This window comes from Trichoderma reesei (assembly GCF_000167675.1).
Source record: "Trichoderma reesei QM6a unplaced genomic scaffold TRIREscaffold_46, whole genome shotgun sequence".
Taxonomy (NCBI): domain Eukaryota; kingdom Fungi; phylum Ascomycota; class Sordariomycetes; order Hypocreales; family Hypocreaceae; genus Trichoderma; species Trichoderma reesei.
This window is the reverse complement of record NW_006711193.1, coordinates 4,567-32,566: the sequence shown is the minus strand read 5'-3', so window position 1 is coordinate 32,566 and position 28,000 is coordinate 4,567. Positions and strand designations below refer to the sequence as shown.

Genomic DNA, 28,000 nt, shown 5'->3' with positions numbered 1-28,000 from the left:
CATACGCGCCCCACAGCTTCGAAGCAATATCTCACAACATGTAATCGAACGATACGTTCAGGCGCTGGTTCATATCAGCAAGCTGTGTATCTCGGACCCTGACGCATCAATCGAAGAGCTTCTCCGGCCCAACCTTCTTGATCTGGATCAGATCTGGGGGTGGAACCATGAGTTACCTCTGACATACGACTGCTGTATGCACGATATCGTAGCCGAGCGCGCCAATGAGATCCCGGACAAGACAGCCATCCAGTCTTGGGATGGCAGCTTGTCGTACCGCGAAGTCAATCGATACTCGACGTTATTAGCCTACCTATTGAGGCAGAAAGGCGTCGAGACAGATGACTTCCTGCCAATCTGTTTCGAGAAATCGAGGTGGACGGTGGTCGCGGTTCTTGCGGTGATGAAAGCAGGAGGCACCATGGTCATGATGGATCCGGCACTTCCCATTGCCCGCTTACAAAATATGGCTGAACAAGTCAATGCGAGGATGATGATTGTGTCTCGCAAGCAGTTCGGCTTCAGCAGGAATATTCTGCCCCATGGCAACCACATCATCCTGGAGGAGGATACATTTACCCCCCTTCAAAGCTTACAGCTCCTTCCAGCCTTGCCACCTGTACCACCTTCCAGTCTCATGTACATCATCTTCACCTCTGGAAGCACCGGCACCCCAAAAGGCGTCCAGATATCGCACAGAAGCTATTCAAGCAGCGCTTTCCCCCGTGCCAAGGCAGTTGGTTACAGCGAAGGCTCCAGAGTTCTCGATTTCGCGTCATACGCGTTTGATGTCAGCATCGACAGCATGATTCTCACCTTGGCCAACGGAGGTTGCCTGTGTATTCCGTCAGACGACGAGCGACTCAACGATATCAACACGGCGATGCGACGAATGAGAGTCAATTATGCTGGCCTCACTCCTTCCGTTGCTCGCATACTGGACTTGGAAGTTATTGCATCGCTTGAAGGCCTTGGGCTCGGCGGTGAAGCCGCTTCAGCGAGCGATGTCGCGTTTTGGGGCCAATATACTAGGATCATCATCGGGTATGGCCCCTGTGAATGCACCATCGGCTGCACCGTGAACAGCAACGCGGCCAAGACCAGCGACTACATCACAATTGGACCTGGCAATGGCGCAGCGATCTGGATCGTCGACCCTCAGGACCATGAAGCCTTGTTGCCGGTGGGCGCAGTCGGCGAGTTGCTTGTCGAGGGTCCGATTGTCGGTCAAGGCTACCTCAATGATCCGGAGAAGACTGCCGCTGCTTTCATTCAGGATCCCTCATGGCTCGTGGTAGGCCATGCTCAATACGCGGGTCGTCATGGTCGCTTGTACAAGACTGGAGATCTTGGAAAATACGCCCCAGATGAGTCTGGCGAGATCGTGTTCGTGGGGAGGAAAGACACACAGGTCAAACTGCGTGGGCAGCGTGTCGAGTTGGGGGAGATTGAGAGTCAGCTCAAGGCCAGGCTGCCTTCAGAAGCTGGTGTAGTAGCTGAGGTCATTACGCCGTCTGGATCTGGATCCCAGCCGACTTTGGTTGCATTTGTCGCTACCCAGAACGGAAAGGCAACCGACAATCGACAGTTGGAGCTATTTGAGCTACCTAGAGGGCTCCGTGAAACTGTGACCAAAGCTGTCACCGATATCGCAAGCGTTTTGCCCCGATACATGGTTCCGACTGCATTCATTCCCGTCAACTACATCCCAACACTGATATCGGGCAAGATTGATCGCAAGCGACTCAGAGAATTTGGCACCACTGTGGACCTGCGACGCCTTGACAGAGGTATCAAGGACACGGCATCGAGAGCCTTGAACGACCTCGAGCAAAGGCTGCGCCAAGCTTGGGCATCCGTGCTGAGATTGAACGAAGACGAAGTTGCCTTAGAGGATAATTTCTTTGCACTAGGCGGCAACAGCTTGGCAGCAATGAGATTGGTGTCATTGTGTAGAGACCAAGGGCTCGACCTCAGCGTCTCTGGAATGTTTGCCAATCCCACCCTCCAGGAAATGGCAAGCGTGGTCTTCCCATGTGACTGCGGTACAGCTGCGACTGTTCCCGCGTTCTCCATGATATCCCAGCTTGCCAGCAGTGCCCGCAGGGAAGCGTCACTCGCGTGTGCCACCACAGAAGCAGCTATTCAAGATATCTACCCCTCTACTCCGACTCAAGAGTCATTGTTCACGTTTTCTCTCAAATCAACCGAGCCGTACATTGCACAAAGGGTTGCTTGTATCCCACCGAATATAGCGCTGCATGACTGGAAACAGGCATGGGAGTCAGTGGTCGAGGCGACTCCCATACTGCGCACTCGCTTGGCCCAGCTACAGGATCCGGGGCTTCAACAAGTTGTTCTGAAAGAGAACATTGCCTGGGATCATGCGACTGATCTCGCGCAATACCTTGAGGGCGACAGGGCTCGGCGTATGGATCTCGGGCAGAGCTTAAGCCGGTTTGCTATTGTACATCACGACACCGACGGCAAGAGGTATATGGTCTGGACTGTCCATCACGTTCTCTATGATGGGTGGTCTGAGCCCATCGTACTGGAAAAGGTCCGTCAAGCCTTGCAACGCAGTGAGACAACACCAAAACAGCGGACGCAGGCACATATGCGAGACTTTGTCAGATACGTGCGGGACACAGACCAGGCGGCGATGCAGCAGTTTTGGCGACAGGAACTTGACGGTGCTGTCGGCGCTCAATTCCCAGCCTTACCCTCCAGAGATTTCCTCCCAAAGGCAGACACTGTCCTGGAGCGTCAGATACCCATCACGACAACGGCCGGGTTTCCATTCACGTTGGCAACCGTGATTCGTGGCGCCTGGGCCCTGGTAGCGTCTCAGTTCACTGCGAGCGATGACGTCGTCTTCGGGGAAACGCTCACTGGGCGCGATATCTCATTGCAGGGAGTCGAAGAAATCATTGGTCCACTCATTGCTACGGTGCCAATTCGCATTCGCATCGACAGGGCGATGTCTGTCAGGGAGTATCTGAAGGCCGTGCAGCGCAGCATTCTTTCCCGCACTCCGTATCAACATATGGGTATGCAGCATATCAGAAAAGTGAGCCAGGATGCCCAGCATGCTTGCGAAGCTGGAACGGGATTGGTGATACAACCGGAGCCGGAGTATGACGGCACCGATCTTGGCTTTGAGCAGGGGGATGTTGTTCGAGAAGCACTGCACTTCAACCCCTATCCGCTGATGCTGGCCTGTGGTATGAATGCCGATGGCTTTCGAGTGTGTGCAAGCTTTGACAGCAGCCTGATCGAGATTTGTCTGATGAAGCGGATCCTTGCACAATTGGAAACGGCTTGCTCGCAGCTCATGAAAGACCCCAACGCACCCGTCGGCGAGATATCGTGTCTCCCAGCCACCGAGCTGAGCCAAATTTGGCGTTTCAATCGAGAAGCTCCCGTGTCCTTTGACAAATCGTCAAAGAAACTACGAGCCGCTGCGGATATACAGCCGGGGTGTGTATATCCCCCATTTCTAGTTCCTTGGGTTTGCTACCCGGGAAACCCTTCCCTTCTAGCACCGATAGGGTGTGCTGGTGATCTTTGGCTCGAAGGTCCATCTATGTCGACAACAGAAACCATCGAACCACCCGCTTGGCTCCTGGCCGGAAGCTTTGAAGTCCCTGGCCGAGCAAGTCAACTGCAACCGACAGGGGATATTGTCAAATTACGTGAGGACGGCCAGCTGCTGTTCATAGGCCGAGCTGAACACATTGCCCCAGTCAATGGCCATGCAGTAGATGTTCATGGTTTCGAGGCTCAATTCTCGCAATTTCTGCCGCCATCATGCCGTGCTGCCGCGGCTATATATCGTTCCGAGACTGATGGGCAGTCTTACAAGGAAGGGCTGCTTGTCTTCATTGAGCCGCAGTCATGGAATGAGCCCGGCGATGCGCTCTTGTCAGAGGACATCAGAATAAGCTGCACGGCGTCCGATGCAGAGATATGGGAAACCTATATACACTCAACTATTCCCACCAGCTTAGCAGTTTCGCTGAAGAGGCTCGACAAGTTCATTCAGAACTCTTTCCCATCGCACATGGTGCCTTCTGCCTACATCCCCATCCATGAGATTCCCATGACAATGGGGCAAGTAGACCACGGCTTGGTCAATCAACTTGCTTTGAAGATACCCTCAGCAGTCATAGCGCAGCTTCACGAGGGCCTTTGCAGGGAATGGGAAAAGACCTTGGCCCCAGCCAATTTGACACTCTCAGAGAATATCCTACGATCTGCCTGGGCCGCCGTACTGGGAATCAGCATGGATCAAATCGATGTTGACGACAACTTCTTTCGGCTCGGTGGGGACTCGGTGTCTGCCATGAAGCTCACATCTAGCCTCCGAAAGCAAGGACACAGTTTGAGTGTAGCGGCAATCTTTCAGAATATGCGTCTCGGTGATGCTGCCAGAGTTCTGAAGGTAAACCAACTGTCAAACCAGGAAGCCGAGCCTTACAGAGCGTTTGCAACTCTGGGCTCAATTGACGTTGATCTCTTTCTGTCAGAGTACATTCGCCCAAAGCTTTCTGATCCGTCCTGGGTGATCAAAGACGTTCTCATCGTCACAGACTCTCAGGCATTGGATGTGAGAGCAACGATTCAGAAACCACGCACCTCTATGCAATATACGATGCTTTATTTCGACCAGGCATTCATCAACCAGTCCACGTTACTGCGTGCCTGCTCCGATCTCCTCGAAAGCCATGACATTCTGCGCACAGTATTTGTTGAGCATAATGCAACCATTTTCCAGGTGGTTCTCGACAAATTACATGTTCCAGTGACTATACGGACCACAGACATGGCTCTTGATGAGTGTGTTGCCAGCATATGCACGGATGATATTGAGTCTGACGTGCCGCTTGGATCTCCTTTTGTGAAGTTCTACTTCGTCCAGGCCAGTGATGGTAAATGTTGCCTCGTCCTGGGACTGTCGCACGCCCAATATGATGGAGTTTCCCTGCCCAGATTGCTTCGAGATCTCGAATTGCTATATACTGGAGGGCAAGTCGTCAAGTCTGAACCCTTCTCAGCTTATGTGGCGCAAACTCAGAATCAGCGCATGCAAGACAAGGCTCTGGATTACTGGAGCGCTCTTCTGAATGGCTCGATGCTTTCGATCTTGCCCGGCCAGTCGGCCAATCATAGAGACATAGCCGTTTTCAAGTCGGCACAGACCGCGGTTTCGAAACCACCCGAGAGCATTACAGCAGCCAGTGTTCTCACCGCGGCCTTTGCCCTGGTAGTCGCTCGCCGACTCCGCACGCTGGACGTTTCGTTTGGAGGAGTTACATCAGGTCGTGGCATCGACCTAGCAAACGTCGAGAACATCATTGGCCCGTGCTATCAGTTCACGCCCATTCGAATCAATTTCAGACGACAATGGTCTGCAATTGACCTTTTGCATTTTGTCCAGAGGCAGACTGCAGAATCCGCGGCTCACGACTTTATCGGCTTTCGAAAAATCGCTTCAAAATGTCCCGCTTGGGCCTCAGGGGCGAAGTTCTTCGACTCTATTGTGCACCATCAAGATTTTGAAGACTTTGACTATATGCCTTTTGCCAATGGAAGTTGCCGGGTCGAAATTCTCAACCCCCATGGCGACGCCGCTTATCCTTTGAAGATTGTGTCGTTCTTCAAGAACGGAAAACTCAACGTCGGGGTCGTCGGAAGCCAGGCAGATTTGGCCCTTGTGGACTCCATGCTCGAGCAATTGGCTCTTGCGGTGGAAGAGGTCGTCAGATCGGCGACGGAGCAGACTCTGCTTGAGGTGTATTAGATAGTATTTGCCCATTACCCGCTAAGCTGGCCGGCGTTGTGAGATGTTCTATCTAGACCAGGCTGTACGAGGCTTGCAACCTTCATTTGCACGAAAAAGATACATAGAAAAAAGTTTGCAGTTTCTCATTTCACTAATTCCCTTTCAACCGACCGAAGCGCAACGGGGGAGGTCATAGTCAAAGTGCTCCCATGAAGGCCGCATGGAGCATTCGTAATCCACACAATGAATGCCATCGGATGGTGTGCCTGCTGTGATCAAATACGCCTCGCATAGCTGATGATGGCGGGACACATCGAGATTGTCGCATGCCCCGGTCCGCTCACTCTGCATGCTCGCCTCGCGGGCGGGGTATTTGTTTACCTTATGTAGTTGGTCGAAATAGATCGACTGGAGCGATGCCTAGGCAGAGTGGCCTCCAGAGCGCCCAGTCCGAGCCGGCAGCTGGTCTTTGAGCTCGGCCTCGCACAATATCAATGCAGCCTGCATCTGGATTCGCCTCTGCCTAAATTCCGATGCTACCTTGAGAAACGTTCATTAATGTGAAGCATTCGTGGACAGACCAGGCAGCATAGAGGCGGTGACGAGATAAACCAAGGTCCCAAGGTGCTACTTCGCATTCCATGTTCTGACAAGACCTGAAATGAGTCGAACGAGGACAAAGGGGTGAAGTGAGGGTACGGCAATCTTGAAGCATTTAACGTAGCTGTAATTAGTATCAAGTTGCGAGCAAAGAACGTCGATTACCTACCTAAACAGAATCTACAAAGGACAAATCCAGTGACTGGGAAAGCCCCAAGTTTCCCTACCAGCTCTGGGTACCTCCAGAGATAGTCTTCTAAATGTCTTGAGGAGCTTAGGTGTGCTCCTTTCGTCCTGGAATCTGCTACCTTGCAGACTGCAGGCAGAGATGTTCGCTGGATTCACACACTGGGCATCCAATCTTGGAACGTTTGCATTCCATATTGCCGCGGGGCGGAACACTGTATCTCCTGGTGTCGCATCCAGCGCGGAAGACCACCCAACGAGGATAGCAACAGGCTAGAAACCAACGCCTCATTCTGGCACTGAATGCTGACTGGTGCAATGATATATTTGGTCGCCGATTAGAAAGCCCGTGAATCTGCATGTGGGCACCTCAGAGACGATCAAATGCGAGCCTTGCCAAGTGTCGCTCACCAATGCCGAATCAGAATCGCGCTTTTAGAGGCCGCTGACATCGCCTGCAGGGCCTAGATCTCACGTTTGGGCGTCAAACAGCAATCCTCCGCTGAATGTATCCGAGTGAGTGGTTGTCGCACAGCCTTCGGCGACGTGCGGCGAAGTCCACCGGATGCCCATTCCCCTCCGTCAAGCCAGCCTGTACTCAGGCACGTTGTCTGCCTTTTAAAAGGCCTTCCACAGACGAGACGACAGTGATTCTTCAGAGACAGCAACTTCTCGCTTCAGGAGTCTAATCCGCGGCGCAAGTCGACTCGGCTTCGCTGCTCTATCAACCTGGGAAATGCAAAGCAGAGTAGATGGCCAATTGGCGGGGTCGAAGACGTCTGCGACAGCCGGCGCTCATGACTACGAGATGAACGAAACGGCAGCCGCCGGGACAGACTTGGAGATGAATGTTACGGAGAATGCACATCTGGTCAACGATACGGTTACATCCTTTACCTGGAGCAACCTCGAGGTGATTGTCCAAGACCGGAATACCAGAGCGCCTTTGTCGATACTTTCCAACGCAACGGGCAATGTGTGTGCGGGAGAAATGCTCGCCATCCTAGGACCTAGCGGCTCTGGCAAGACCACGCTTCTAAATGCACTCGCGCACCGGGCCGCAGCAGCAAATGCAACGACTGCTGGAAATATCCTTGTCAATGGCCATACGGCATCTCTCCAGGAGATCCGTGATTTGTCAGCCTACGTCGAGCAAGAAGATGCGTTGATCGGCAGCCTGACGGTCAGAGAGACTGTGGTGTTTGCGGCGCGACTCTCGCTTCCACAGTAGGTGATCCTGGAATATCACTGCTATCTAACGCCCTTCTGACGTGCTGAAATGAAGTACGATTAGTAGAATAGAAGCCTTGAGACGGGTCGATGCTCTCATAGCCGCCTTTGGCCTACAAGCCCAGGCACATACCATTGTCGGCACACCGATCAAAAAGGGCTTGAGTGGTGGCCAGAAGAAGCGACTCGGCGTCGCCAGCCGGTTGGTGACAAGCCCGAGAATCATCTTTCTGGATGAACCAACGAGTGGACTGGACGCCGCTCTCAGCCTTGAAGTGTGCACTTACATCAAAGAGATTACGCGCAAAAACAAAGTGAGAGTCAATGAAATACTCTGAATGAAATGAGAGGCATGTTTCTGAGCTCAGCTGATCCGACGACCAGCTCATCACCATAGCATCCATTCACCAGCCATCATCCGCAACGTTCCAGCAATTTGACAAGCTGTACCTGCTATCTGGCGGACTGACCTGCTATTTCGGTCGCGTTGGAGAGGCCACGGCATACTTCAGCACGATAGGCTACCCGATTCCCGCCGAGACAAATTCGGCAGACTTCTTTATCGATCTCGTCAACACAGACCTCGACAAGAATGGCGAGATCCGCCGCCGCACAAGTCACATCTGCCAGGCTTGGAAGTCATCAGCCAATAGTCGAGAACTTGATACGGCGATTCAGAAGACCGTAGAGGGCACGTCCTCATCTTCAGACATCAAGATTCCGCGGTCAACATCATGGCGTACTCCCATCATACTTGTCCATCGCTCTTGGATCAAGTCGTACCGAGATGTCATGGCCTACGGTATTCGAATCGCCATGTATCTTGGCTTGGCTATCCTTATGGGCACCGTCTTTCTGCGGCTCAAGACCGAGCAAGCATACATACAGCCTCTGATCAATGCCATCTTCTTCGGTGGTGCCTTCATGTCCTTTATGGCGGTGGCATATGTGCCGGCATTCCTCGAAGATCTCAACACCTTTCGACAGGAGCGCGCTAATGGCCTGGTCACGCCCCTTTCGTTCATGATAGCCAACTTTGTAATTGGTCTGCCCTTCCTCTTCATCATTTCCCTACTCTTTTCGATCATCACATACTGGATGTCCAACTTTCGCCCTTCCGCATCTGCTTTCTTCACTTGGGTTCTTTGGCTCTTCTTGGACCTTGTTGCGGCCGAGTCTTTGGTCGTACTTGTGTCCTCCATCTTCAACATATTTGTTGTTGCGTTGGCAACCACAGCCTTTGCCAACGGACTCTGGATGTGCGTCAATGGGTTTCTAGTCCCAATGGACATATTGAACCCCTTCTGGAAGTACGTCTTCCACTATATCGACTATCAAGCCTACGTTTTCCAGGGCATGATGGTTAACGAGTTTGGACGCCGAAGTTATTCGTGTGACAAGATTGCCAAGGGACACTACCAGTGCAGCTACCCTAGCGACTTGAACTCTATAGGCAAGATTCGCGGGGTCGACGTCTTACGCCAGTTCAGTATTAAGCCCGGAGAAGAAGGAACATGGTTCGGCATTATGGTTGGGATTATTGCTGGATACCGATTGCTGGCTTATATTGTCTTGGTCTTGCGAAAATGAGACACTTATTCTCAGAGTAGCCCATCCGAACCAAGGTACCTACGACGACCAAGTTCAGAAAGGAGTCCCAGGGAGACTGTTTGGTTATGTTGTCCAAAGCAGCCCTCTAAATGCTCTTACATATTTACATGCCGTTTTGCTTACTTTAACAACTATTGGATGGCCCTTTTCTTTGAATATCGAGCAACCGCAACGACTATTGAAAGTCGCGTAGTTCGTCCTGTTGCAATGTACAACGGAGGGCATTCTGGTCGAATATTGGAATCATGGTACCTGGTGCTTTTTTTCACGAATATCGGCACTGAGACATCGAGTCTGTAAACAGTCGCCATGGATTTTCTTCTCTACATCATCCTGTTCAGGATTCCTTCGTGGCCCCTTCATTAGCCCCCGCGGCTAAGGCTCCGACTACCATGGATGCGATATACCAATTAGCAGATATTGATGATGGTTAGCAAGGTATGTCATTGAAAAAGTGACTCTGACTTTCCGCATGGAGTTAGTCAGTGAATGAAGATGCCTTGTCAAAAAAGATCAAGCTCCAGCAAGCTTTCAGAACCGAGCATAAATAGCTCGCTAGATACTCAATGTGTCGGATCTGTCGTGGATGAATTACCTCTGGGATCCGAGGAGAGCTTCACGCCTATTTGGTCCTTGATCATTACTATACCGGGATGTAGAAATCAGGGCCACGCTTTGATCCCCGACATGCTGTGGCGGATGACAAATGGCTTCCCATATGTGTCTGTTCAACTTGCAGCACATTTGCTGGCGCCCCACTTCGCCGCCCGCCTTTCGGGCTGTATTTGCAAGTGAACTCTTCCGCAACAGTGTGCCTTGCAACGACGCATTGCTGAAAGCTGGGACGCGCCCTCTTGCTATGCTACTGAGCTACTGAAAGCATGCTGACGTTTTGAGATGGTTTTGCGATGGGTTCACTACTTCAAGGCTGATTTTTTACAAGTTAATTTGGATCCCCTGCTTGTGAACTTGCATGGTCAAAGGGCAAACCCCAGGTGGACTGGGGGTTCGTAGCCGTCGACAGCGAAGCTAGCGTAGGAGCTTGCATGTTTCCTTTTCTTCTTCAGGCAGGGCTATGTATCTATACCACCTCTGCTGAGCCACGCCAGGGACGTCAGTGACAGTGGCTGTTTATCGAGGCTCAGTGTAGAGTTGTAGCTGCAGTTGGCGATGATTTTTCGCAAGCTGTGGTTGTGAACCTCAACGCGTCTCTCTCGGGATCACACATTCAAGTTTGACTGGCTGCCCCTTATATTTTCTGCAGGATTGGCTGCTCTGTCTATATAAGTCACTTACGGTGCCCAAGTCCCATCTAAGTCCATTTCTTACTGGGCCTCAGCAGTAAGTCGCTATAGCAGCTTACACCTTTCTCGCCTCAGCTTTTTCAGCCTCAGCTTTTTCAGCTATGAAGCACTTTCTCAGCCCTCTAGCAGCTTTAGCTGTATTTCCTTTCCCGATCTCTGTCATGGCACGCACCTGTCCCCCCCTCGGTCAAGTTCTTCCGCCACCAACAGCTCCAAGTGATGACCCAAATGTCCAAAAGGCCGCTAAGAAGTTGGGCGCAACACTCGATACCTATTTCACCTCAAACCTCAAGTCCAGCGGTGTGTCCATCATTGTCAAGTCTGTTCATGAAGACCAGCCACTCTTCACTCATCACTATACGCCGCCCAATCTTTCCGGCATTGGAAGCAAGAACATCAATGAGAGGACGATTTTCAGGGTTGGCAGTTTATCCAAGCTTTTCCCAGCATTGGCTGCCCTGCAGATTGATGAAATTCGCATGGATGATTCCGTCTTGGCGTATATTCCGGAGCTGCAAGATGCTGTCCTAACTAATTCCGTGGAGTCAATAACTTGGGATGAAGTTACTGTGGACTCGTTGATGACACACTTGTCTGGTCTCCCAACTGATAGTAAGCCCATCAACCATCTTACTGTTTTTTCCTATGACATTGAAGCTAAATGGCCGATCTTGAAACACAGCGGCCATGGATTTAGGCATCTTCCCCGTTGGGTTATGGCAACAGATCGGCTTACCGCCTATACCTCAAGGTACTGGGCCGAGCTGCTCTGGGCTACCCGGCACTGCTCCCTGCAAGAAAGCGGATCTTATCAATGACCTGAAGTTGAGAGAACCTATATACCAGCCCTACACAAGCCCTTCATATTCCAATGTTGGCTTTGCCATTCTTGGAATGGTCATCGATGCTGCAATCAACGGGTCATACATGAATGCTATTCAGACTGGGATATTTGATGTTGTCGGCATGAAAAGCTCCTCGTTCAATGGTTTTGTCCAGTCTTTCCCCGAAATCGGCTTCGTTCCTGTTGGAGAGACGACCTGGAACGCTACATTGGGTGTCTTCGAGAGGTAAGCCCAGCTTCTTCCCTGTATTGGCCTTGGTATGCCTGCAAAACGAACGACCACTCATCTGTTCCTACCGTAGTGCTGGTGGGATGTTCTCTAGCACCTCGGATCTCATCGCTTTCGGCGAAGGGGTCCTCAGCAACCGCTTCCTGAGCCCGCGCCGCACGCGTGAATGGATGAAACCGCGAAGCCATACCTCTTCCTGGGGCTATTCAGTCGGCGCACCATGGGAGATTGTTCGGAGCGACCATATTACGGCCGACGGCCGTATAGTTGACTTGTATACCAAAAGCGGCGACCTGGGCCTCTATCACGGCTTCCTTGGACTGATTCCCGATTATGACCTTTCGCTTGCGGTCCTTGCTGCAGGTGCCGAAGTTAGCGCAGAAGCGACTGCTGAGATCTTCAGCACCATTGTCGAGGGTTTGGTTCCAGTGATTGATGAGGCAGGGCGAGCTGAGGCATCAGCCAGAAAGGGGGGTTTCGTGGGTACATACTCAGATGAAACGACAAATTCGAGCCTTCTCCTGAGCATTGACGCGGGAAACACTCTCGTCATCAAGCGATTCATCGTCCGAGACTTTGACGTTCTTCATCACCCGGATCTGTACAGTCTGGATGCTCTTTCTCTCGGCGAGGGATCTCTTCCTGAAAGTTCCTACGTCGACGCTCGGCTATATCCAACCAATCTCGTTGGGCAAACACATGATGGCACCAAGAAAAGGTCATGGCGAGCGGTTTATGAGACCAGGACTGCCAAAGAACAGTCTGCTCAGGACGCCAGGCTGGTTGCAAAGGATGGTAGCTGCCAGTCATGGTTCCAGCTGGATCGAGCCGCGTATGACTTCCACAGCATAGGTGATTTCATTTTCAGTTATGGAAAAGGTGATGAGGTGGAGGGTATTACTAATGCCGCTTTCAACATAACACTTTTTAGGAGTAGTTGATTGCCGAGCAGCATGCACAAGCCGCTTCTCGAGCCAGACGCTTCAATTGAATGAAGTCTATCATTTGGTATAGCGACATAATCGCCATCCCATCTTTCGCCCTCTCTTCATATCAGAAACATAACCATCTGCGAATAGTTTAATTCATTGTAAAGCTTAATGTCTTTGTTATATATTTATTTCGGATTTCTCATAACATTCATATTGCGAATATGGAGCTTTAGCATCACACGTTATGTACATATAAGTCATATGCGGCGACTTGCAAAAGGTGCCAGGCAGTGCCTACTCGGCACTGCTGCCACGCGTTGTCAAGACAGAGTTGTGTTTAAGTACTTGTTTATGAACAACATCCCCCCTCTTCCATCACTATTTTTCATTCCCAACCCAAGGCGTTGTTTAGCTGTTTCTCATCTCCATCTTCTAAAATCTTGCCATCGTCGCTGTAGCTGGGAAAGGTTCAGCTATGCCACATTATTAGGACTGCGAAAGGCGAACGTGCCTGCTTACTCAAGCCGTGATCTTCCATCTAGAATTATCAAGAACTGTAGGCTTGGGGCTGTCGAACTTGGCTTGAGCGAGTTTAGGTTAGGAATGAGAAGCGCGTTAGAGTTGCAGATCTACTCGGAACATGGCAGCCAATTAATTACCTCTGTCTGCCAGAACCTACCCATCCAGCTGAGACTGAAATAGATAAGCTGCATTCCTATCTGCTCAGCGGTCTAGAACGCGATTGATACAGTTATTTGAGGCGTGAGTTATCGTGATATGTTTTCCCGTGATGTGCCACGTGCTTGATATCTCCATCAGCAACTCTCTAGAACACCTGATAGCCCAGGTAAGCGTTGCTATCTCATGTTGCAGCAAATCTGCTCTTCCTCCTCAACGTGGCGCCATAGAAGTACAAAACGAATATCCCAATCACACCACCACAACTTAACCCAGCTAACAAGCTTACCCCTTTACCAACACCTAGATTTATAAACAACGGCCGGGAAAAGTGAATCGCGCCACATCCTATACTACTCCGAACGAAATCGTTTGCAGCGAACAAGCTAGCGCTATACACGGGATAGCTGATGGCTATGTAGATGAAGATGACCTGGAAGACGGTGAAAATCCCCACCACAAAGATTGTGATGCCGATCGTGGGGACGATCCAAGGAATCTTCGGGCTCGAGTTACCTGTCCAGCCGAAGACGAAAAGCCCGATGGGGACAAGGAAACTGGCAGGGAGGCCGCAAACAAGACGGCGCTCAGGCTCACCTAGACCCTGCGTCTTGATCTCTCGCTCGAAGACGAATCTGAGATATGCCACGTAGAAGACGATGGCGATGGAGACGCCAACGCTGATTGAAAGAAATATCAGGCCGACTTCGCCTGCATTCATACCATAGCCATCGGTTGGAGAGGCTCGGCCAGGGAGCCCTGTAGAATACACAAAGGGAAAGACTTCGAAGAAAGAATAAAATATGCCGTACATGAGGCCGATGTACAGGCTAGTAAAGAGAACTGACGGGTCGAACAGATTGATTTGAAAGGGCCGCCAGAGGTTCTGCACCACAACCTCGTTAACGGTGAGTTTAGCTTGTTCTATCTCCGATTGAGACTGCAGGTGGCTGTTCCTGGTCACCCTGCGGAGACGCCGAGCGCGCCGCAGCAGGATATTAGGCGTAGACGTCTCGGGAAGGAAGAAGAACATGAAAATAAACACAGGGCTTGCGAGCCAGAGTATCTCCCATAGTGACCAGTGCCAGTTCGTAGCTGGAACTGAGAAGCCAGAGAGAATGGGCCCAATGGCTGGACCGGCAGTGGCGAATGCAGCCCAGCCTGTAAGCGCATAAGGCAGCTTCACGAGGTTGTAGATATCGCCAAGGGACGCGCCTCCAGTGGCCAAACAAGGGGAACCGAAAAAGCCCTGCAGAAAACGCAAGACGATCAATGCGGGAAAATTGTTGACGGTGGCGGTTCCGGCTGAGATGGCAACAAAAATGCCAAAGGTGACGATGTAGGGCGGATTGCGGCCAATCAAGGGGATCTCGGAAAGGGGCGAGAACACCAAAGGTCCGATGCCGTATCCAAGCACATAAAGAGATAGCCCAAGTGATGCAACTTCTGGCTCAACGCCGAATTTGGCCTCAATGAATGGCTGAGAAGGGGTTATAATGGCAGATCCGATATAGACGGCGAGGGTATAGAGGTATATCTGAAGAACAACAAAGACTTTCTTCTTCGATGACCAGTTCTGTGGATTATCTGCGTCGTCGGTCGAGTACCAGTCAACCAAGATGATGCCGGTCTCCAACTTCCTTGGGTGGATGGTGGAATGCTGTGACCGCACGTTCTCCTGGAGGGTCGCCGCGGTATACTCCTGTTGAAGGGCGGCTAACGACCCAACCCGGGACATTTGCGATCGCGAGGTAATCTTCGAAAGTGCTTCATCATCTAGATTGTTACCTTCTGACAGGTGTGAGAAGGAATCTGTAGAAGGCTGCTCAATGGCTTGACGGTGCCTTTCGTCACTGCGGTCGTCGCTTAAGGTGCCAGTAACCACGTCAGGAGGGGTTGATGTTCCCGCAGAATAATCATTGATGAATAGGTCCAGATACTCGAAAGACGGTTGCTCTTCGCGATACTGTAGACACCTTCGTTTCGTAATCCATCTGATTATCGCCCCGAACGTGGTATCACGAAGTAGCTCAGACATGTTGCATAGTCCAAGTGCTGTAGACTTTTGTGGCTTTCCAAGTCGCTGTATCATTAAAGATAGAGTAATTGATGTTGTCTGTAGTGACGGAATGAGGCCAGCAGATAGATATGTATGCCGCCATGATGTGTTGATAGAAACGACGTGATTATAAAGAATAAGCTATACGTAGTCCAAAGTCTATTCTGCAATCTCTCTCTCAGCTCGGGCGTCATATGCCTCCCATATTGTCTAGCTCCGCATGGCAATTTCTTTCAGACGAATCACGGCTTTGGAGTCTGTCAGCCCACGGGCATCGTGGCTGAAGCTAGCCCTGGCTATTAGAAAGCAAGAGACTGTATCAAGTTCAAGGCAACGCAAGGGATGACCGGTTTATATGAGATGAATTTGAGATCCAATGCGGATGCTGCGACTAGCCAGGTAAGTCTATCTGATGTTTATATGATTGCGGTAAGCGTTGGTACATCAACTGTCGCTCATCGTCCAGTACCTTCTAGGTCCGATGCTCTGTAAGAGGCCGCTTAATAATAAGAGAAGACATGCGTTGAGATCTGTTGTCCATTGGCGTCGTATCGCTTCGGGATGACATTCAGCAAACCGTTGATATCCCGAGGCTCGTAATCGAGAGCGAGAGCGGCCTGGATAAGAACGTCCATCCCATAGTTCTCCTTCAGCCAGTAGGAAAACATGTCCATACCGGCAACAGCACCAGATCCCGTCCATATATTCCCGTCAATAACCCATTTCTTATCCATAGTCCACTTGACGTTTGGGTAATGCTTCTTGGCATATTCGAACTCGATGTTGTTGACTGTGGCATTTTTCCCATCAAGGACACCGGCCACAGCAGCGACGGAGGCCCCGGTGCAGTTTGTGAATAGCAGCTTCCCAGCAGCGACGTGACGGCGGATCAAGTCGGCAAACTTTGGGTGCAGTTCGAAGCCAATAGGGTTCGGCCCACCAAGCAGCAGAATATCCAGCTCAGGACATTCGTCAACGGTAGTCGTGGGTACAATGCTCATTGAGCTAGTTAGCTGCACCGGATCCCGAGTGACGCCGATGTGGTGAAAGTCGAATTGCGGCGCACGATCAATGGTGGCTTGATCGATAGGGCCAAGGTAGCGCAGCCCTTCCATAAGCTCTTTGGAGGCGCATGTAAGGAGATCACTTGGACCAGCCACATCGAGCACTTGGTAGTCGTAAGCCAGGACGCCGAATTGAATGCGGGACATTGTGAGAAAAGTGTAAAATGTTGGTTGTAAAATAAGCTGTTGTTAGATTGGGATGTCTCCAGAAACCATTATCGCTGATACTTAGCCCGATATATATAGCTGGGCTCTTTCCTATGTGCAAGGCCTGGTAGCATTCCCTTCCTCGCTGTCCTGTTCATCCGCTTGGATTGAATCCGAGACGTCTCGGCTTTGTTCAGATCCCTTGCAGCTCTGTCTACTTGTAGGTACTTGCCAACTTATCCAGCAGGGCGACATCAAACCAATCAGGGTACTCTCTCATACGTCCACTTCAACTGCCTTACCCATAGCCCAGAGGTAAATTGAGGTCGTTTATGAATGGAAATTCACCAAGACATCGCCCACACGAACTAGGTAGGGTAGCAGGTAATAGACACGGACGGCATCATGTCTGTCACGTTTATCCGACAGCCATCGGCTCCTTCAGTTACATCGGGCGGGGTTGTGCCGCTCCGTTGCGCCCCAACCCGAGGTGGCTTGGCTCTCTAGAGTTATTGAGCTGCTGTTCCAGATACACGATAGCATCATGAAGGGCAAGCGGCTGTATTGAAGTCTTAATACTAGGTAGCCAGAACAACAAGCAGACGGCCGGCAACAGCTTCCGATTTCAGGGCTGAAGAATTGCGAGTGAAATTCTCGTGCTCCCTTGCAAAGATGCCATGTTGACCAAATGCAGAAAGAAGAGCGAGTGAGCGCCAGTTGGATCAGCCAGGTAGGCACCAATTCCGAAACTGATACATTACCTAGGTAAGTAGGTACATTGCTGTTGTGCCAACAGAGCTTCGACAAAATCTTGCTGAAAATCACCTTGCATTGACGGAGAATCGAAGGTGTTGACTTCCTCGGCTTTGCCCTTGTGCATTCCAACAAGCGACAAGGGGACGCCTCAGCATGGAGGTGCAAAAAGTGACTCAATAGAAATCTCCGCTCATGGCGGTAATTGAGGTAGCGTGCCATTTGTCCATCCCGCCGTCGTTCCCCAAAGACCTTGGAGCATCGTGTCACCGCCATCGCCCAAAACGCCCGCCATGTCTGTTAGCAAGTCCACCGTAGACGAGTCGCTACCGAATGCCATTGTAGACTGCCATAGCTCCATCTGTGCATTCATGCTCCCATCTAGCATCGGGCATCCCAGGCTCAGTTTTTGAGTGGCCGTTTCTTGTCTACGATGTATGAGATCAAGACGCCGATTATACTTGTCCCTCACGACCCCCAGAATAGCGCGCATTGCGGACAGAACATCGACTGTACGGTTTGCAACCGTTGGGACTTTCTCCTTGCATAATCTCTCCAAAATGTCGCCAAGCTGCAGCCGGGATCGGGCCCAGCAAGTATCAAACTCGGGGCATTCGGGTGTTGCGAGCGTGAGCCGGATGGCGAGGATTGTAGTCGTAATGAATCTGCACCAATCGGCAATGGAAAAATTCGCCATGATTGTGTCACCAAGACCAAGGATATAGGTAAGCAGCTGATGTATGGTGGCTACGCTCGCATACAGATCGGAGATTTCGGGGAGCAGTGGCGGCCGCCCTTTGGTCAAATGTAGAGGCAGACGAGGCAACCTGAGGAGAGCGCCGTCTTGGAGGCACAAATGGGCAAACAGTCTTTGCATATGAACGACGGCTTCAACATTGTCAGCCTCGACAAAATGTCGCCAGTTACCAGGGCAGACTATGGAGCTTTCATCAGCAATGGAAACGCCAAACTCACGAGTGGAGGCAATATGTGGAGGTATGGATGCCTCCGTATTCTGTAACTGTGCTTTGAGGCCCAGCAAAATGAGCCGACTTTGCTGATGTGTCTGGTCGCTGCCGTGGTTGATGGTGCGAAGCGCTTCAGTGACCGTACTGGACAGTCGCACGAGGGCTGCCAGCACAGCGTCGTTTTCATCGCCGCTGCATTCAAGCATTTTGCAGCAGTATTCAATCCACGCGGAGAACACTTGAGGAGCCTGGTCGCGACTTTGCCATTCTCGCGGGATGCTAGGTCACGTCAAAGAAAGGATTGGTATCTCTAGAGGGGAGAGAGGAAAGCAAAAGGGAGGGCGGGTGACTAACGCAGAGGCTAGGTAGAAACAACCGAGATATGAACGCATTCTATCGAGCTGTTGCATTGTCACTGGAGCGCCAGAATGATACATCCCGGAGTGTGTCTCCCGATCTAGTCCTAAGTCATGAACAACTTCCGTCGCCATGCAAAGATAGCGGAACGGCTGCTTGTTCCTTGGTCGGAGATGGAACGGATACCTGGTATCAACATCTTGTTAGTGTCTAGATGCCAGCAATGCCCATGCCGAACCGGAGTCGTAGTAGGTATGCTTACCAGGCACAGTAGATGAGGATTCCCTGGAGGATTTCCAGCGTTCTTTCTCCACAGGCAACAAACTTCAGTCCAAGAATTCTCCTGAACTCTTCATCATATAGACTATTGCCTTGGATACTCCGTGACCCGGACGCTGCAGCGAGAATAGCCAGCAGGACAAAAGGTCTCGATGCCGCAATATCGGGGACGGATGCATCTGGATCCAGTCCTATACAAGGAAAGTGGCACAACATTGAGCGGAACGCGACTAGAAGACTTTCAGCAGAGGCAAGGTTGAAAGAGGGCTGGGTCCGGGAATCCGGGCTGTGGTCAGTAGCCGTTGTTAATGCGGGAGAAGAGTCCGAGCTTTGGCGAGTTTTCTCGGGCTGAAATGAGCCACAGCCGTCCTCAGAAGAGACGAGATCATCAAAGAAGTTGGCGTGAGCGTCACAAAGAGTCTCGAATTGGTCGTCCACGTCCACCTTGAGGGGTATGTTGAAATCAATGGTGAAACTCTTGGACGGCCCGGCAGAAGGCTGAGGGTTTGCCTCAAAGGCCGAGCTTTCTTCAAAGCTAGGAACCAGTCAATGTGTGCATCTTGATGGTTGCAGAAGTAATCCACGCATCGGGCCTGAGACATGGCTCGACCTCACTCACACCAGGCGCCGAACTCGAGGCTTCGGCCTCACAATGCACTCTCGCTTCGAAGCAAGGCATCTAAACCGTGGCGGGTCAGTGTCTCCTTGAACGTGTGAGATATATCAGAGGATGGCAGCGCACGAAGGACATGTATCTTACTTGCGGCAGACACCGGGCTTGTCACTTGGCCGACACCGAATCTTGTTGTCACGGCATGCCTCGCATGCCGCCAGAACCCTCTTCCTAGGCAGGTTGTCCCCGCTGGCTTGTCGCGCGGCATCAGCCATTTGGGCGCACAAGCTTAGCTGTTCAATCGATGGAACGACTCAACAGCATGCGGAGGGTTAAAGCGCCGACTGGTGTGAAGAGCGATAAACTCTGGGATGACGCGTAAAATGTTGAGGTATCTTGTCAGTGTCCTCAAAGGCTGGCGATTGCATGTGGGGTTTCAGGCTACCAGGCCTAGGTATTCACGGATACGTATTCCGCTTTACTCTGTCTAATTGGCTGCCTTCTTGTCATCATCACGCATGCTGTTTTTCATTTCATTTCTTTTCCCGGCACAGTGCATTCAGGCCCAGACTTGCCGCATTCGGGATCTAACTCTTGGCTTCGGCATACATAGCAAAGAGCGATCTCAACCATTTTCTTACGCTTTCTGGTCAATGCTTGTCCTTCCTCTACTGACATGTAAGATTACAGTGGGATTGCATCAAGACTCAGGGAGAACTGTCTCTAGTGTAAATAAGTTCATGCGATAATTGTATGCTTTGACTAAATTTGAGACAATTCTCTTGTCTCTGACGTCAAACATGCGCTCTATTCTATCCAGGCTACTGGTGAACAGTTCAGCTAGATGTAAACCCTGTGAACTGCTAGGTATATTTTCTACATAGTTATCTAAATTGCAGTAAAGCAGCCACTCCCTCCCGGATCAAGACGACTTCATTGCCTGGCGGTATACAATATATACCATTTCAGGCACCTGAGGTAACATCTCCTTGAAGATGTTGTCCTAAAGTTGCGTACCTGTCTTAAGGGCACCTGCTGGTTGACATTGTGGAAGCAGAACCTCTATGAAGGGGATGCTCTACTCGTTTACAAGCCATGGTATTTCAGATAAAGTAAAGCTCTACTAGAGATAGAAAGTCATGATAAACTTGAGTGATAAGTGTCAAACGTATGTCCACATAACCTTAACAGGTATCTTCTTAAATTGCTGACCTTAATAGTGGCTACTCATTTGGCTAATTCGCTCGCTTGCGTCCGATCTCTTTTTAACCTTCATGATGATATTAGAGGCCCTGGGGATCAAGCTGTTGTGGATTTTCCACTCCTTCTTGGGGTCTTCCAACTCGAAATCGAAGAGAGTAATGAGCGTTGCCACCGTCTTGCTCACCTCCATCCTGCCAAGGTTCATTCCGATGCACTTTCTTGAGCCAGCCGAGAATGATAGGTCGACGTTGTTCAAGTGCTGCAAGCGACTCTTGTACTCCTCTGCAGTCTCGCCATCGGCTTGCAACCAGCGCTCAGGGCGGAACTCTTCAGCGTCGGGCCCCCATACCTCTTTGTTTCGATGCAGCACATACGCATTGAATCCTATCGCTGTCCCTGCGGGTACAAATGACCCGTCAGGAAGCGACAAGCCTCCATCAGGAACGTACCGCTCCTGTGCGAAACAGTTGCCGGGCAAGTATCGAAAACACTCTCGAGAGACAGCCTCCAGGTAGGGAAGCTGCCTGGATTCGGCATATGGCACTGGCAGCTGCGAAAACTTGGCCGCAAGAATCTCGTTCTTCAGACGATCGTAGACGGCAGGATGCTTGAGAGACAGATAAAAAATGGAGCGCAAGCTCGCCGCCGTAGTGTCAGCCCCCGCGGCGACATTGACGAGCATGTAGGATAGAATGCGATAAATGTCGACGACTTCGGGGTTCTGCTGCTGGGCTTCCAGATAGCGATCTAAAAAGTCGGGCTTGGATTGGTCGTGGCCGTCTTCGCCCTTCATGCGCGCCACCAGATGTCCCAGACAGATGCCGGTGACAGTTCCAAATGAGGGCGGACCAACTCGCATGATCGGGTTCTTGTCTAGGAGTTTGTCGAGCACCGGATACATGCCAATGGTGACGAGATAGTCGTAGGCTTTGTCTGACACACTTAAAGTGCCGTCAAAGTCATGGCCCTTCTCGAGATATCCGACAGCTTGACTCCACGTAGTCTTGGCCACTACGTCCATCGCATCTAAGAAAGTAAGCTTAATCCCATAAACTAATCGATTGATGGCCCTACAGAATAACATCCACTCTGAAAAGTCAAAAGACGGTCCGAATGCCTCGTCACCGGCGAGCCGCTGGTCTACTACCTCACACAGAGTAGCGAGCACAGCGTCGACATGGGGCTCAAGAGGCGCCACACCAGCAGCGGAAAAGTACTTTGCAATTGGCTTCTTTATGCGCGCATGCTCTTCCGGACGCACTTCTGAAAAAATGTTGAAGTAGAGCTTGCCTTCGACCATTGCTCCAGAAACCCCATGCCATTCAGTCTACGTGATCTCACGTAAATGTGTTAGCCATATTCCTTTCACCATTCACATCGCCTGCGTTTCTGCTCATCTTCGCCCTTAAATGGCTCACCTTTCTCCAAACCCCTTGAGTGTCAAAACACGTCTTGATTAATGAGGAGAAGTCGAGATCGAGATAGTTTGGGCCCATTCGAACGACGGGTCCATACTTGTCGTGGAGCTTCTTGCTGAGCAAATGCATATCTCCTCGATAGGCAAAATACATCCGGTAGAAATTGGTAAATGCTTCGTTTGCATAACATGTTACTAAGGGCTCCCTTACGGCATGAAGGTTGTGTTGCTTACTTACATGCAAGAACTGGTCCCGGATACTTTCTCAACGGTGAATTCAAATACGCGACGAGATGCCACAAAAGAAATGTCGCCGTCGGGACAAGTAGAAAGAGCACGACTGGGCGTAGAACCGTGCTTTGGTCATTGTGTAAGAGGTCTGCCGCCCACTGGGAATATGGAATCGAGCTGTTATCCATGCCGCTAGGTTCACATGAGAACTTGGGGCAGTTCCGAATCACCAAACAAGTGAACAACTCTGAAAGCAGGTTCCAAGAAGAGGAGAGGGAGGGTTGTCTTATACTCTCAGTTGAGAAACAACCTACTCCAAGCTCGCCTAAAGAGGTGGGGGGCCACCCACGCATGCGAATCGTCCTGTCTGTAGGGCGGACTTCCATGTCCAGCATGACTTATCACTCTAGTTAAGAATGAGTATGGGTGGACGTCAGTCGACCGCAACGAGGTAGCAGCGCCAGGTTCTTGGGTGCTATCAAATCATTCTTCAGAAATTAAATCCCTTGCCCCTATGCCACATCCGATCAGAGAAGAAAAACCACCAATCAAGGAAAAGAATTTTCTCATCAGAGGAGAGCCAACGTTGACCAACAGCTCAAACTCGCCCCCACAACAAATGCAACCATAATCCAGTTAGTATCTGAGTCGCCTCCACAAGCTGGTCCCATGTTTGATCGTTTCACCGTTAAAGAACGATAGGACATACCATGTTATATTATTTGCTAAGTATGTACAACTACCACTGGCCTGCCTTTCAATGTCGATCTTCATACTAAAGGGTGAAGAAGTAGAATTTCCCACGGGGTAAGTGTTGCATTCAAGCAAAGGGTCCTTGTCCGCAAGTTTGTATCCTGGCCTTTACAAACGAAAGAATGGCACAGACTGCAAAAGCCTTGTTTGACAAAATACATGTAGGCCTTCTCTGCGTCTGGGAGTGTACTGTAAGCCTCGAGAATTCAGGTTTAAGACACAGGTAGCACTGCCCACCCCACGACAATCGCATGTTCAAGCGCTACAGTTTAAACTGAAATACTCAATGAATATGCTCCGCCTTCAGCATACCAGAAAATGAGAGACAACACAACCAACGGTCACTGTTCAGGAACGGAGCGCGGATCTACTGTTGCAAGCGGTTCCAACTGATGTTCTCTGACCCGAATTCGAACGGCGGCATTGCAGCTCTTCACTACGATGAAGCCTAACCTGAACTTCATCCGGAGAATACCCTATAATCTGTATCTTCGGTATTACTGTGCTACCTACCTACAAGCGGACTCTTGGCTAACAATGCAGCCGTCAAATCGTCTACAGTTGTTGGAAGGCCAGAAGCGTGGTATATACCCTAGTCTTGTCGTATGCATTCATCACGTAACAGTTACAGAAAAAAAAAAGGGGGTAGGGACGGGTGGCGGAACTTGCATCATATTCCCCGGGAAGGGATGAATTCATGTCGGCTCTGACCGCCACCGGTTGGTTCCAATGCCGGTTAAAACGCGACGGCCGCAGCTCTGTCGGCGTGATACATCGACTAATAATCATGAGCAACCGTACTGCCTCACTGGACCGGGTTGGTCGCCAGCCTGTCATTGTGCTCTTATCCCTGTTGTAGGCAAGCGTGCAAATGGGGAACTAGGCAAGATTCTTGTTTCTCACGCCTGCCCATGCTGCTCAGCTGAGATTCTCTCTATACCCCGACATCAAACAGAAAGAGTAAGAGCAGGACCAACAACTGACAACGAGATTGTATATCGCCGTTACATTGAGAACTCAGAGAGCACCTCCTTATTACAAAATAAAATGTTCCATGTCACGCAAACCGCTCTTCGTCTCCAAGCTCAGCCTGAGTCGTCTGCACAGCATCAACTGCAACGATGGCAGACCAATATGCTCTTGGACTCGGCGGAGACGCGCCCAAGATGCTGGCTGTGCTCTGGTCACTTACCGCGTTGGCATTGGTCTTCGTTCTTCTTCGTCTCTATACCCGGTTGAGGGTTCTCCGCGCTTACGGACTAGATGATTACTTCTACAACGCCGCCTTTGTGAGTCGCCCGATGGCTGTTGTGTTGTGCTCGGAATAACACGTCAGATAGATGACTCTCCTCATCTACGACATCATGATGACAGTTGCATCGATGTACGGGTTCGGTCGAGATATTGACGATGTCCTTGCGATAAAGGGCCCAGTCGTCGGGATGGAATCCGTAACTAGAGCTATTCTATACTCAGCTATCGGACAGACCATCCTAGTATTTGGAACAATTCTCTGCAAGACTTCTCTGGCTCTGTTCCTTGTTCGAATCGTTCCAGACAGGCGAAACCACATCATTATATGGGTTCCAAATGGCTTTCTCGCCACTGGTATTGTGGCATCACTCTTTGTCTTTTGGTTTTCATGTCAACCCACCAACTACCTGTGGGACCGTCGAATACCAGGTGGGAAGTGCACAATCGATCCTGGGCCCATCTCAATGTATGCAGGTGCCTGGTCCGTGACGGTGTACCTTTGGTACGCCGCTTTTCCCTGGTATCTACTGTGGAACATCCAGATGCCTAAACGTGAGAAGCGAGTCATCGCGTCGTCTTTGAGCCTTGGTATCATCGCTGGAGCTTGTGGCATTGAGAGAGCGGTGCAGTTGAAGTATCTTGGGAGTCCGAATTATACCAAAGACGTTGTCGGCATTATCATCTGGCATGCTGCAGAATTCTGCTCGACCATGGTGTGCATCGGCATTCCGGTCTGCCGGCCCCTTTGCCGAGACTGGCTGAACACTTGGGAGGCATCAAGAGGAAGCAAAACCACCGGAAGTGGCAGCGGATGGATGAGGAACAAGGATCAGTCATTCAGTGACAATATTTTCCCCATGCATAACATTGCGAGAGCTCAGTCTGATAACAGCCCCGGGGACACGCCCCAACACCAGGGCATGGCGCTGGGCAATATTAACCCTACGCACAACGTCATAACATCTACCACATCGTTTGTAGCTGCTGGGGCGCGGATGGACACAGACAACACCAGCGAAGAGTCGATCCTTCGAGCAGAGGTTAGAGAGCAAGAGGAAGCTTATCGCAGGGGTTCAGGAATCAAGGTGAAGACCGAGTTCAACATACAATATGCTGAATTTTAAGTAGAAGCATAGCGGTATACCTGGACGCTGGCTGCATTTGAATGAAAGAATATACAGTGACCATCTATCTGCTTCAATCCGCAACAATGCACACCCACCGTTTACAATTTCTAGCAACTGAACTTCTATGTGCCATAGCGCCGTTTCTCGCTGGGTATTCCCTTCTTCAGCTCATTAACATCAACATGAAAGATTTCTCACATAGGCCACTGGGCCTTTATATCGTTGACTTCCTCGAAGATAGTAGTATGCCAAAGAGAACAAGGTGACGCCGCCATAAATTACAATGTTCCAATTCATTTCGGCCGGCGTTGGGTTGGGATTACCTGGCATGAATGCCAGGACGAAGATGACGACGAGGAAGGCCTCAGAGGCAATGTTAACAACAAGGCCCCATCGACCAAGGCTAAATCTGGACGGCAGAAGTGAACGCTCTGTCCAACGTCGCCATATCATGCAGCCTGTCGACACAATGTAGCTGGAGAGAAGCGATGTTGTTGCCAACGAAGTAATGGAGTTCAAGGCAACAGCTGAGCCGATGTTGATAAGTGAGAGCAGGGCTGAAAACAGAAAGGTTGTCAGGATTGCGTTGAAGGGGACGTCCCACCCTGCTCTTATGTTTGAGAACCAGGGACTGAATGGAAGCGCATGATCTCGAGCGAATGCGAAAAGCTGGCGCGACGCCGTGGCTACCATGGTCAGATTGGAAAAGACCGACATCGCCACGATGAAGACCGACATAGCGGTAGCACTGCTCGCTGACTTGGTTGTGTTGTAGAATACTTGCATGAAGGGATAGCCGGTCGGAGACGAAATGACCTCTTCCAGGTCACCTATGCAGAAAGCAAAGGTGATGACCATGATCCATCCGAATGCGCCGTTGAAGATAGTGGTCGAGATCATGGCGCGAGGTAGTGTACGACTAGCATCGCGCAGCTCCTCGGACATGTGCACAGCAGCGTCCGCTCCCAGCAGTGGCAGGATGCCTGCAAGAACTCCCACAAGGGTTGACCCTCCCAAGCTGCCCCAACCTCCGCCATCGCTGAAGTTGGTGAAGACAGCCCTGGCGTTTGCCGTGGGCGAAAGAACCCAGAGCGTGACCAAGATGCCAAAGAAGGCAAAGATGTGAATGACGAGAATCAGGGCATCGATCAATGGCAGCTTTCTTGCAAGGACAGTGTTGAAGAAGACCGAGAAGGAGGCAACAGCCACGGTGAGTAGCGTACCGTGCCATGGTTTTGGGACATAGTCGGGGTAGTTGAGAATGGCGAGACCTTGGATCTGAGTGCCGGCAATGAATGAAGAAGATGCACACGACGTCTGCCAGCCAAGAACACACATCCACCCCATCAGGTAGCTGATAAATTTCTGATGCTGCGGCGGCGCGAATTCCGATACCCAGTGATATTGCCCTCCAGAAGTAGGTGCCCTATAAAGATTTAGTGTCAGTAATCATCACCAGTGACTGTAGAAGGGTATGACAGGGAGCTTCGATATTGGGGTGGTGCCTGCTTACATCGAAGCCATCTCGGCCATTGTCGTGTTCACCAAGAGAAATCCCATCCAACAAACGAAGAACATCCAGATGAAGCCGGCGGTGCCGCCGTTTACAAGGCCAATGGTAGCAACGCTTTGGATGACAGTTCCGATTAGTCGCCTCATGTCTGTAATCCTCGAGCGCTTCTGTCTGTATAACGTACCTCAAGGAAAATTCCCACGACGCCATGAGTATCATGGAAAAGCCAAATATAGACAGGAATCGAAAGTTTCTCTGCAGCAAATTTGCTCAGTAACCCTCCAAAACAGAAAGTCGGTACTCGCCAGCACGAACTCTCAATTCCTGTATCTTCCCCATACGGTACATATCCGCGCGATCAGCTGCGTTCCCGCCCTTGTTGTCTCCATCACCGTTTAGGTCAACGGCGACGACGTCGTCATTCTGAGCCTCCTTGCCATCGGACGACATTGGATACTTCTTCTCTGAAACAAATTTCGCAAAAGTCAGCTCACTAGATCGCTCAACACGATATTACGGTGGAAAAAAAAAAGAAGGGAAAGGAACTTGCAACGGCCTGATGGGAAGAGATGTCAAGGTAAACAAGTGGTGCCGGATAAACAATGCAATGCAGGCATTTCGGCCCAAGCCACCAAATTTGGGCTGGTTCGGTGTGTTGGTCCGCCATGGCCCAGCCCCCTGCTGCTTTCTACAGTATTCATGATACCTCAGCGTTACGCAGGCAATTTTTCCGCCTCTTTGTCGAGCCACGGCCTTCAACTGACATGGTTGCCCCAATCAACTCCACGGATGGGATTCCGCCGGGAGCGAAACCCGGGCGATCAAGCAGTAAGAGGGCACATATCTCATCCTCTCGCGCTCGT

The 28,000-nt window shown here is 50.8% G+C and overlaps 8 protein-coding genes across 8 annotated transcripts; 4 read left to right on the top strand and 4 right to left on the bottom strand.

Moving 5' to 3' along the window:
- Positions 1-34: 34 nt before the first annotated feature.
- TRIREDRAFT_71005 (non-ribosomal peptide synthetase) lies at positions 35-5,803 on the top strand (the record flags this gene model as incomplete). The annotated part of the gene is made up of 1 exon (XM_006969871.1): positions 35-5,803. A coding segment is annotated over one exon (5,769 nt), but the record flags the coding sequence as incomplete, so codon positions are not given.
- Positions 5,804-7,317: 1,514 nt separating this feature from the next.
- On the top strand, positions 7,318-9,391 carry TRIREDRAFT_82626 (uncharacterized protein; the record flags this gene model as incomplete). The annotated part of the gene is made up of 3 exons (XM_006969870.1): positions 7,318-7,798; positions 7,857-8,115; positions 8,186-9,391. Exons 1-3 carry the CDS (start codon positions 7,380-7,382, stop codon positions 9,389-9,391), a joined length of 1,884 nt encoding a protein of 627 aa, XP_006969932.1. The 5' UTR covers positions 7,318-7,379.
- A 1,426-nt stretch (positions 9,392-10,817) lies between these two features.
- TRIREDRAFT_70994 (uncharacterized protein) lies at positions 10,818-12,730 on the top strand (the record flags this gene model as incomplete). Its single annotated transcript, XM_006969869.1, has 3 exons — positions 10,818-11,328; positions 11,399-11,786; positions 11,863-12,730. The coding sequence occupies 3 exons, from the start codon at positions 10,818-10,820 to the stop codon at positions 12,728-12,730; spliced, it is 1,767 nt and encodes a 588-aa protein (XP_006969931.1).
- An 853-nt stretch (positions 12,731-13,583) lies between these two features.
- TRIREDRAFT_70972 (uncharacterized protein) lies at positions 13,584-15,437 on the bottom strand (the record flags this gene model as incomplete). The annotated part of the gene is made up of 2 exons (XM_006969863.1): positions 13,584-15,074; positions 15,129-15,437. The coding sequence occupies 2 exons, from the start codon at positions 15,435-15,437 to the stop codon at positions 13,584-13,586; spliced, it is 1,800 nt and encodes a 599-aa protein (XP_006969925.1).
- A 521-nt stretch (positions 15,438-15,958) lies between these two features.
- TRIREDRAFT_70991 (uncharacterized protein) lies at positions 15,959-16,669 on the bottom strand (the record flags this gene model as incomplete). Its single annotated transcript, XM_006969862.1, has 1 exon — positions 15,959-16,669. One exon carries the CDS (start codon positions 16,667-16,669, stop codon positions 15,959-15,961), a length of 711 nt encoding a protein of 236 aa, XP_006969924.1.
- Positions 16,670-20,852: 4,183 nt separating this feature from the next.
- Positions 20,853-22,678, bottom strand: TRIREDRAFT_70984 (uncharacterized protein; the record flags this gene model as incomplete). The annotated part of the gene is made up of 4 exons (XM_006969861.1): positions 20,853-21,868; positions 21,917-22,169; positions 22,261-22,433; positions 22,498-22,678. The coding sequence occupies 4 exons, from the start codon at positions 22,676-22,678 to the stop codon at positions 20,853-20,855; spliced, it is 1,623 nt and encodes a 540-aa protein (XP_006969923.1).
- A 1,686-nt stretch (positions 22,679-24,364) lies between these two features.
- On the top strand, positions 24,365-25,303 carry TRIREDRAFT_70967 (uncharacterized protein; the record flags this gene model as incomplete). The annotated part of the gene is made up of 2 exons (XM_006969868.1): positions 24,365-24,532; positions 24,584-25,303. Coding segments are annotated over 2 exons (888 nt in total), but the record flags the coding sequence as incomplete, so codon positions are not given.
- A 498-nt stretch (positions 25,304-25,801) lies between these two features.
- On the bottom strand, positions 25,802-27,587 carry TRIREDRAFT_70998 (amino acid transporter; the record flags this gene model as incomplete). Its single annotated transcript, XM_006969860.1, has 4 exons — positions 25,802-27,050; positions 27,138-27,251; positions 27,322-27,392; positions 27,453-27,587. The coding sequence occupies 4 exons, from the start codon at positions 27,585-27,587 to the stop codon at positions 25,802-25,804; spliced, it is 1,569 nt and encodes a 522-aa protein (XP_006969922.1).
- Positions 27,588-28,000: the final 413 nt, after the last annotated feature.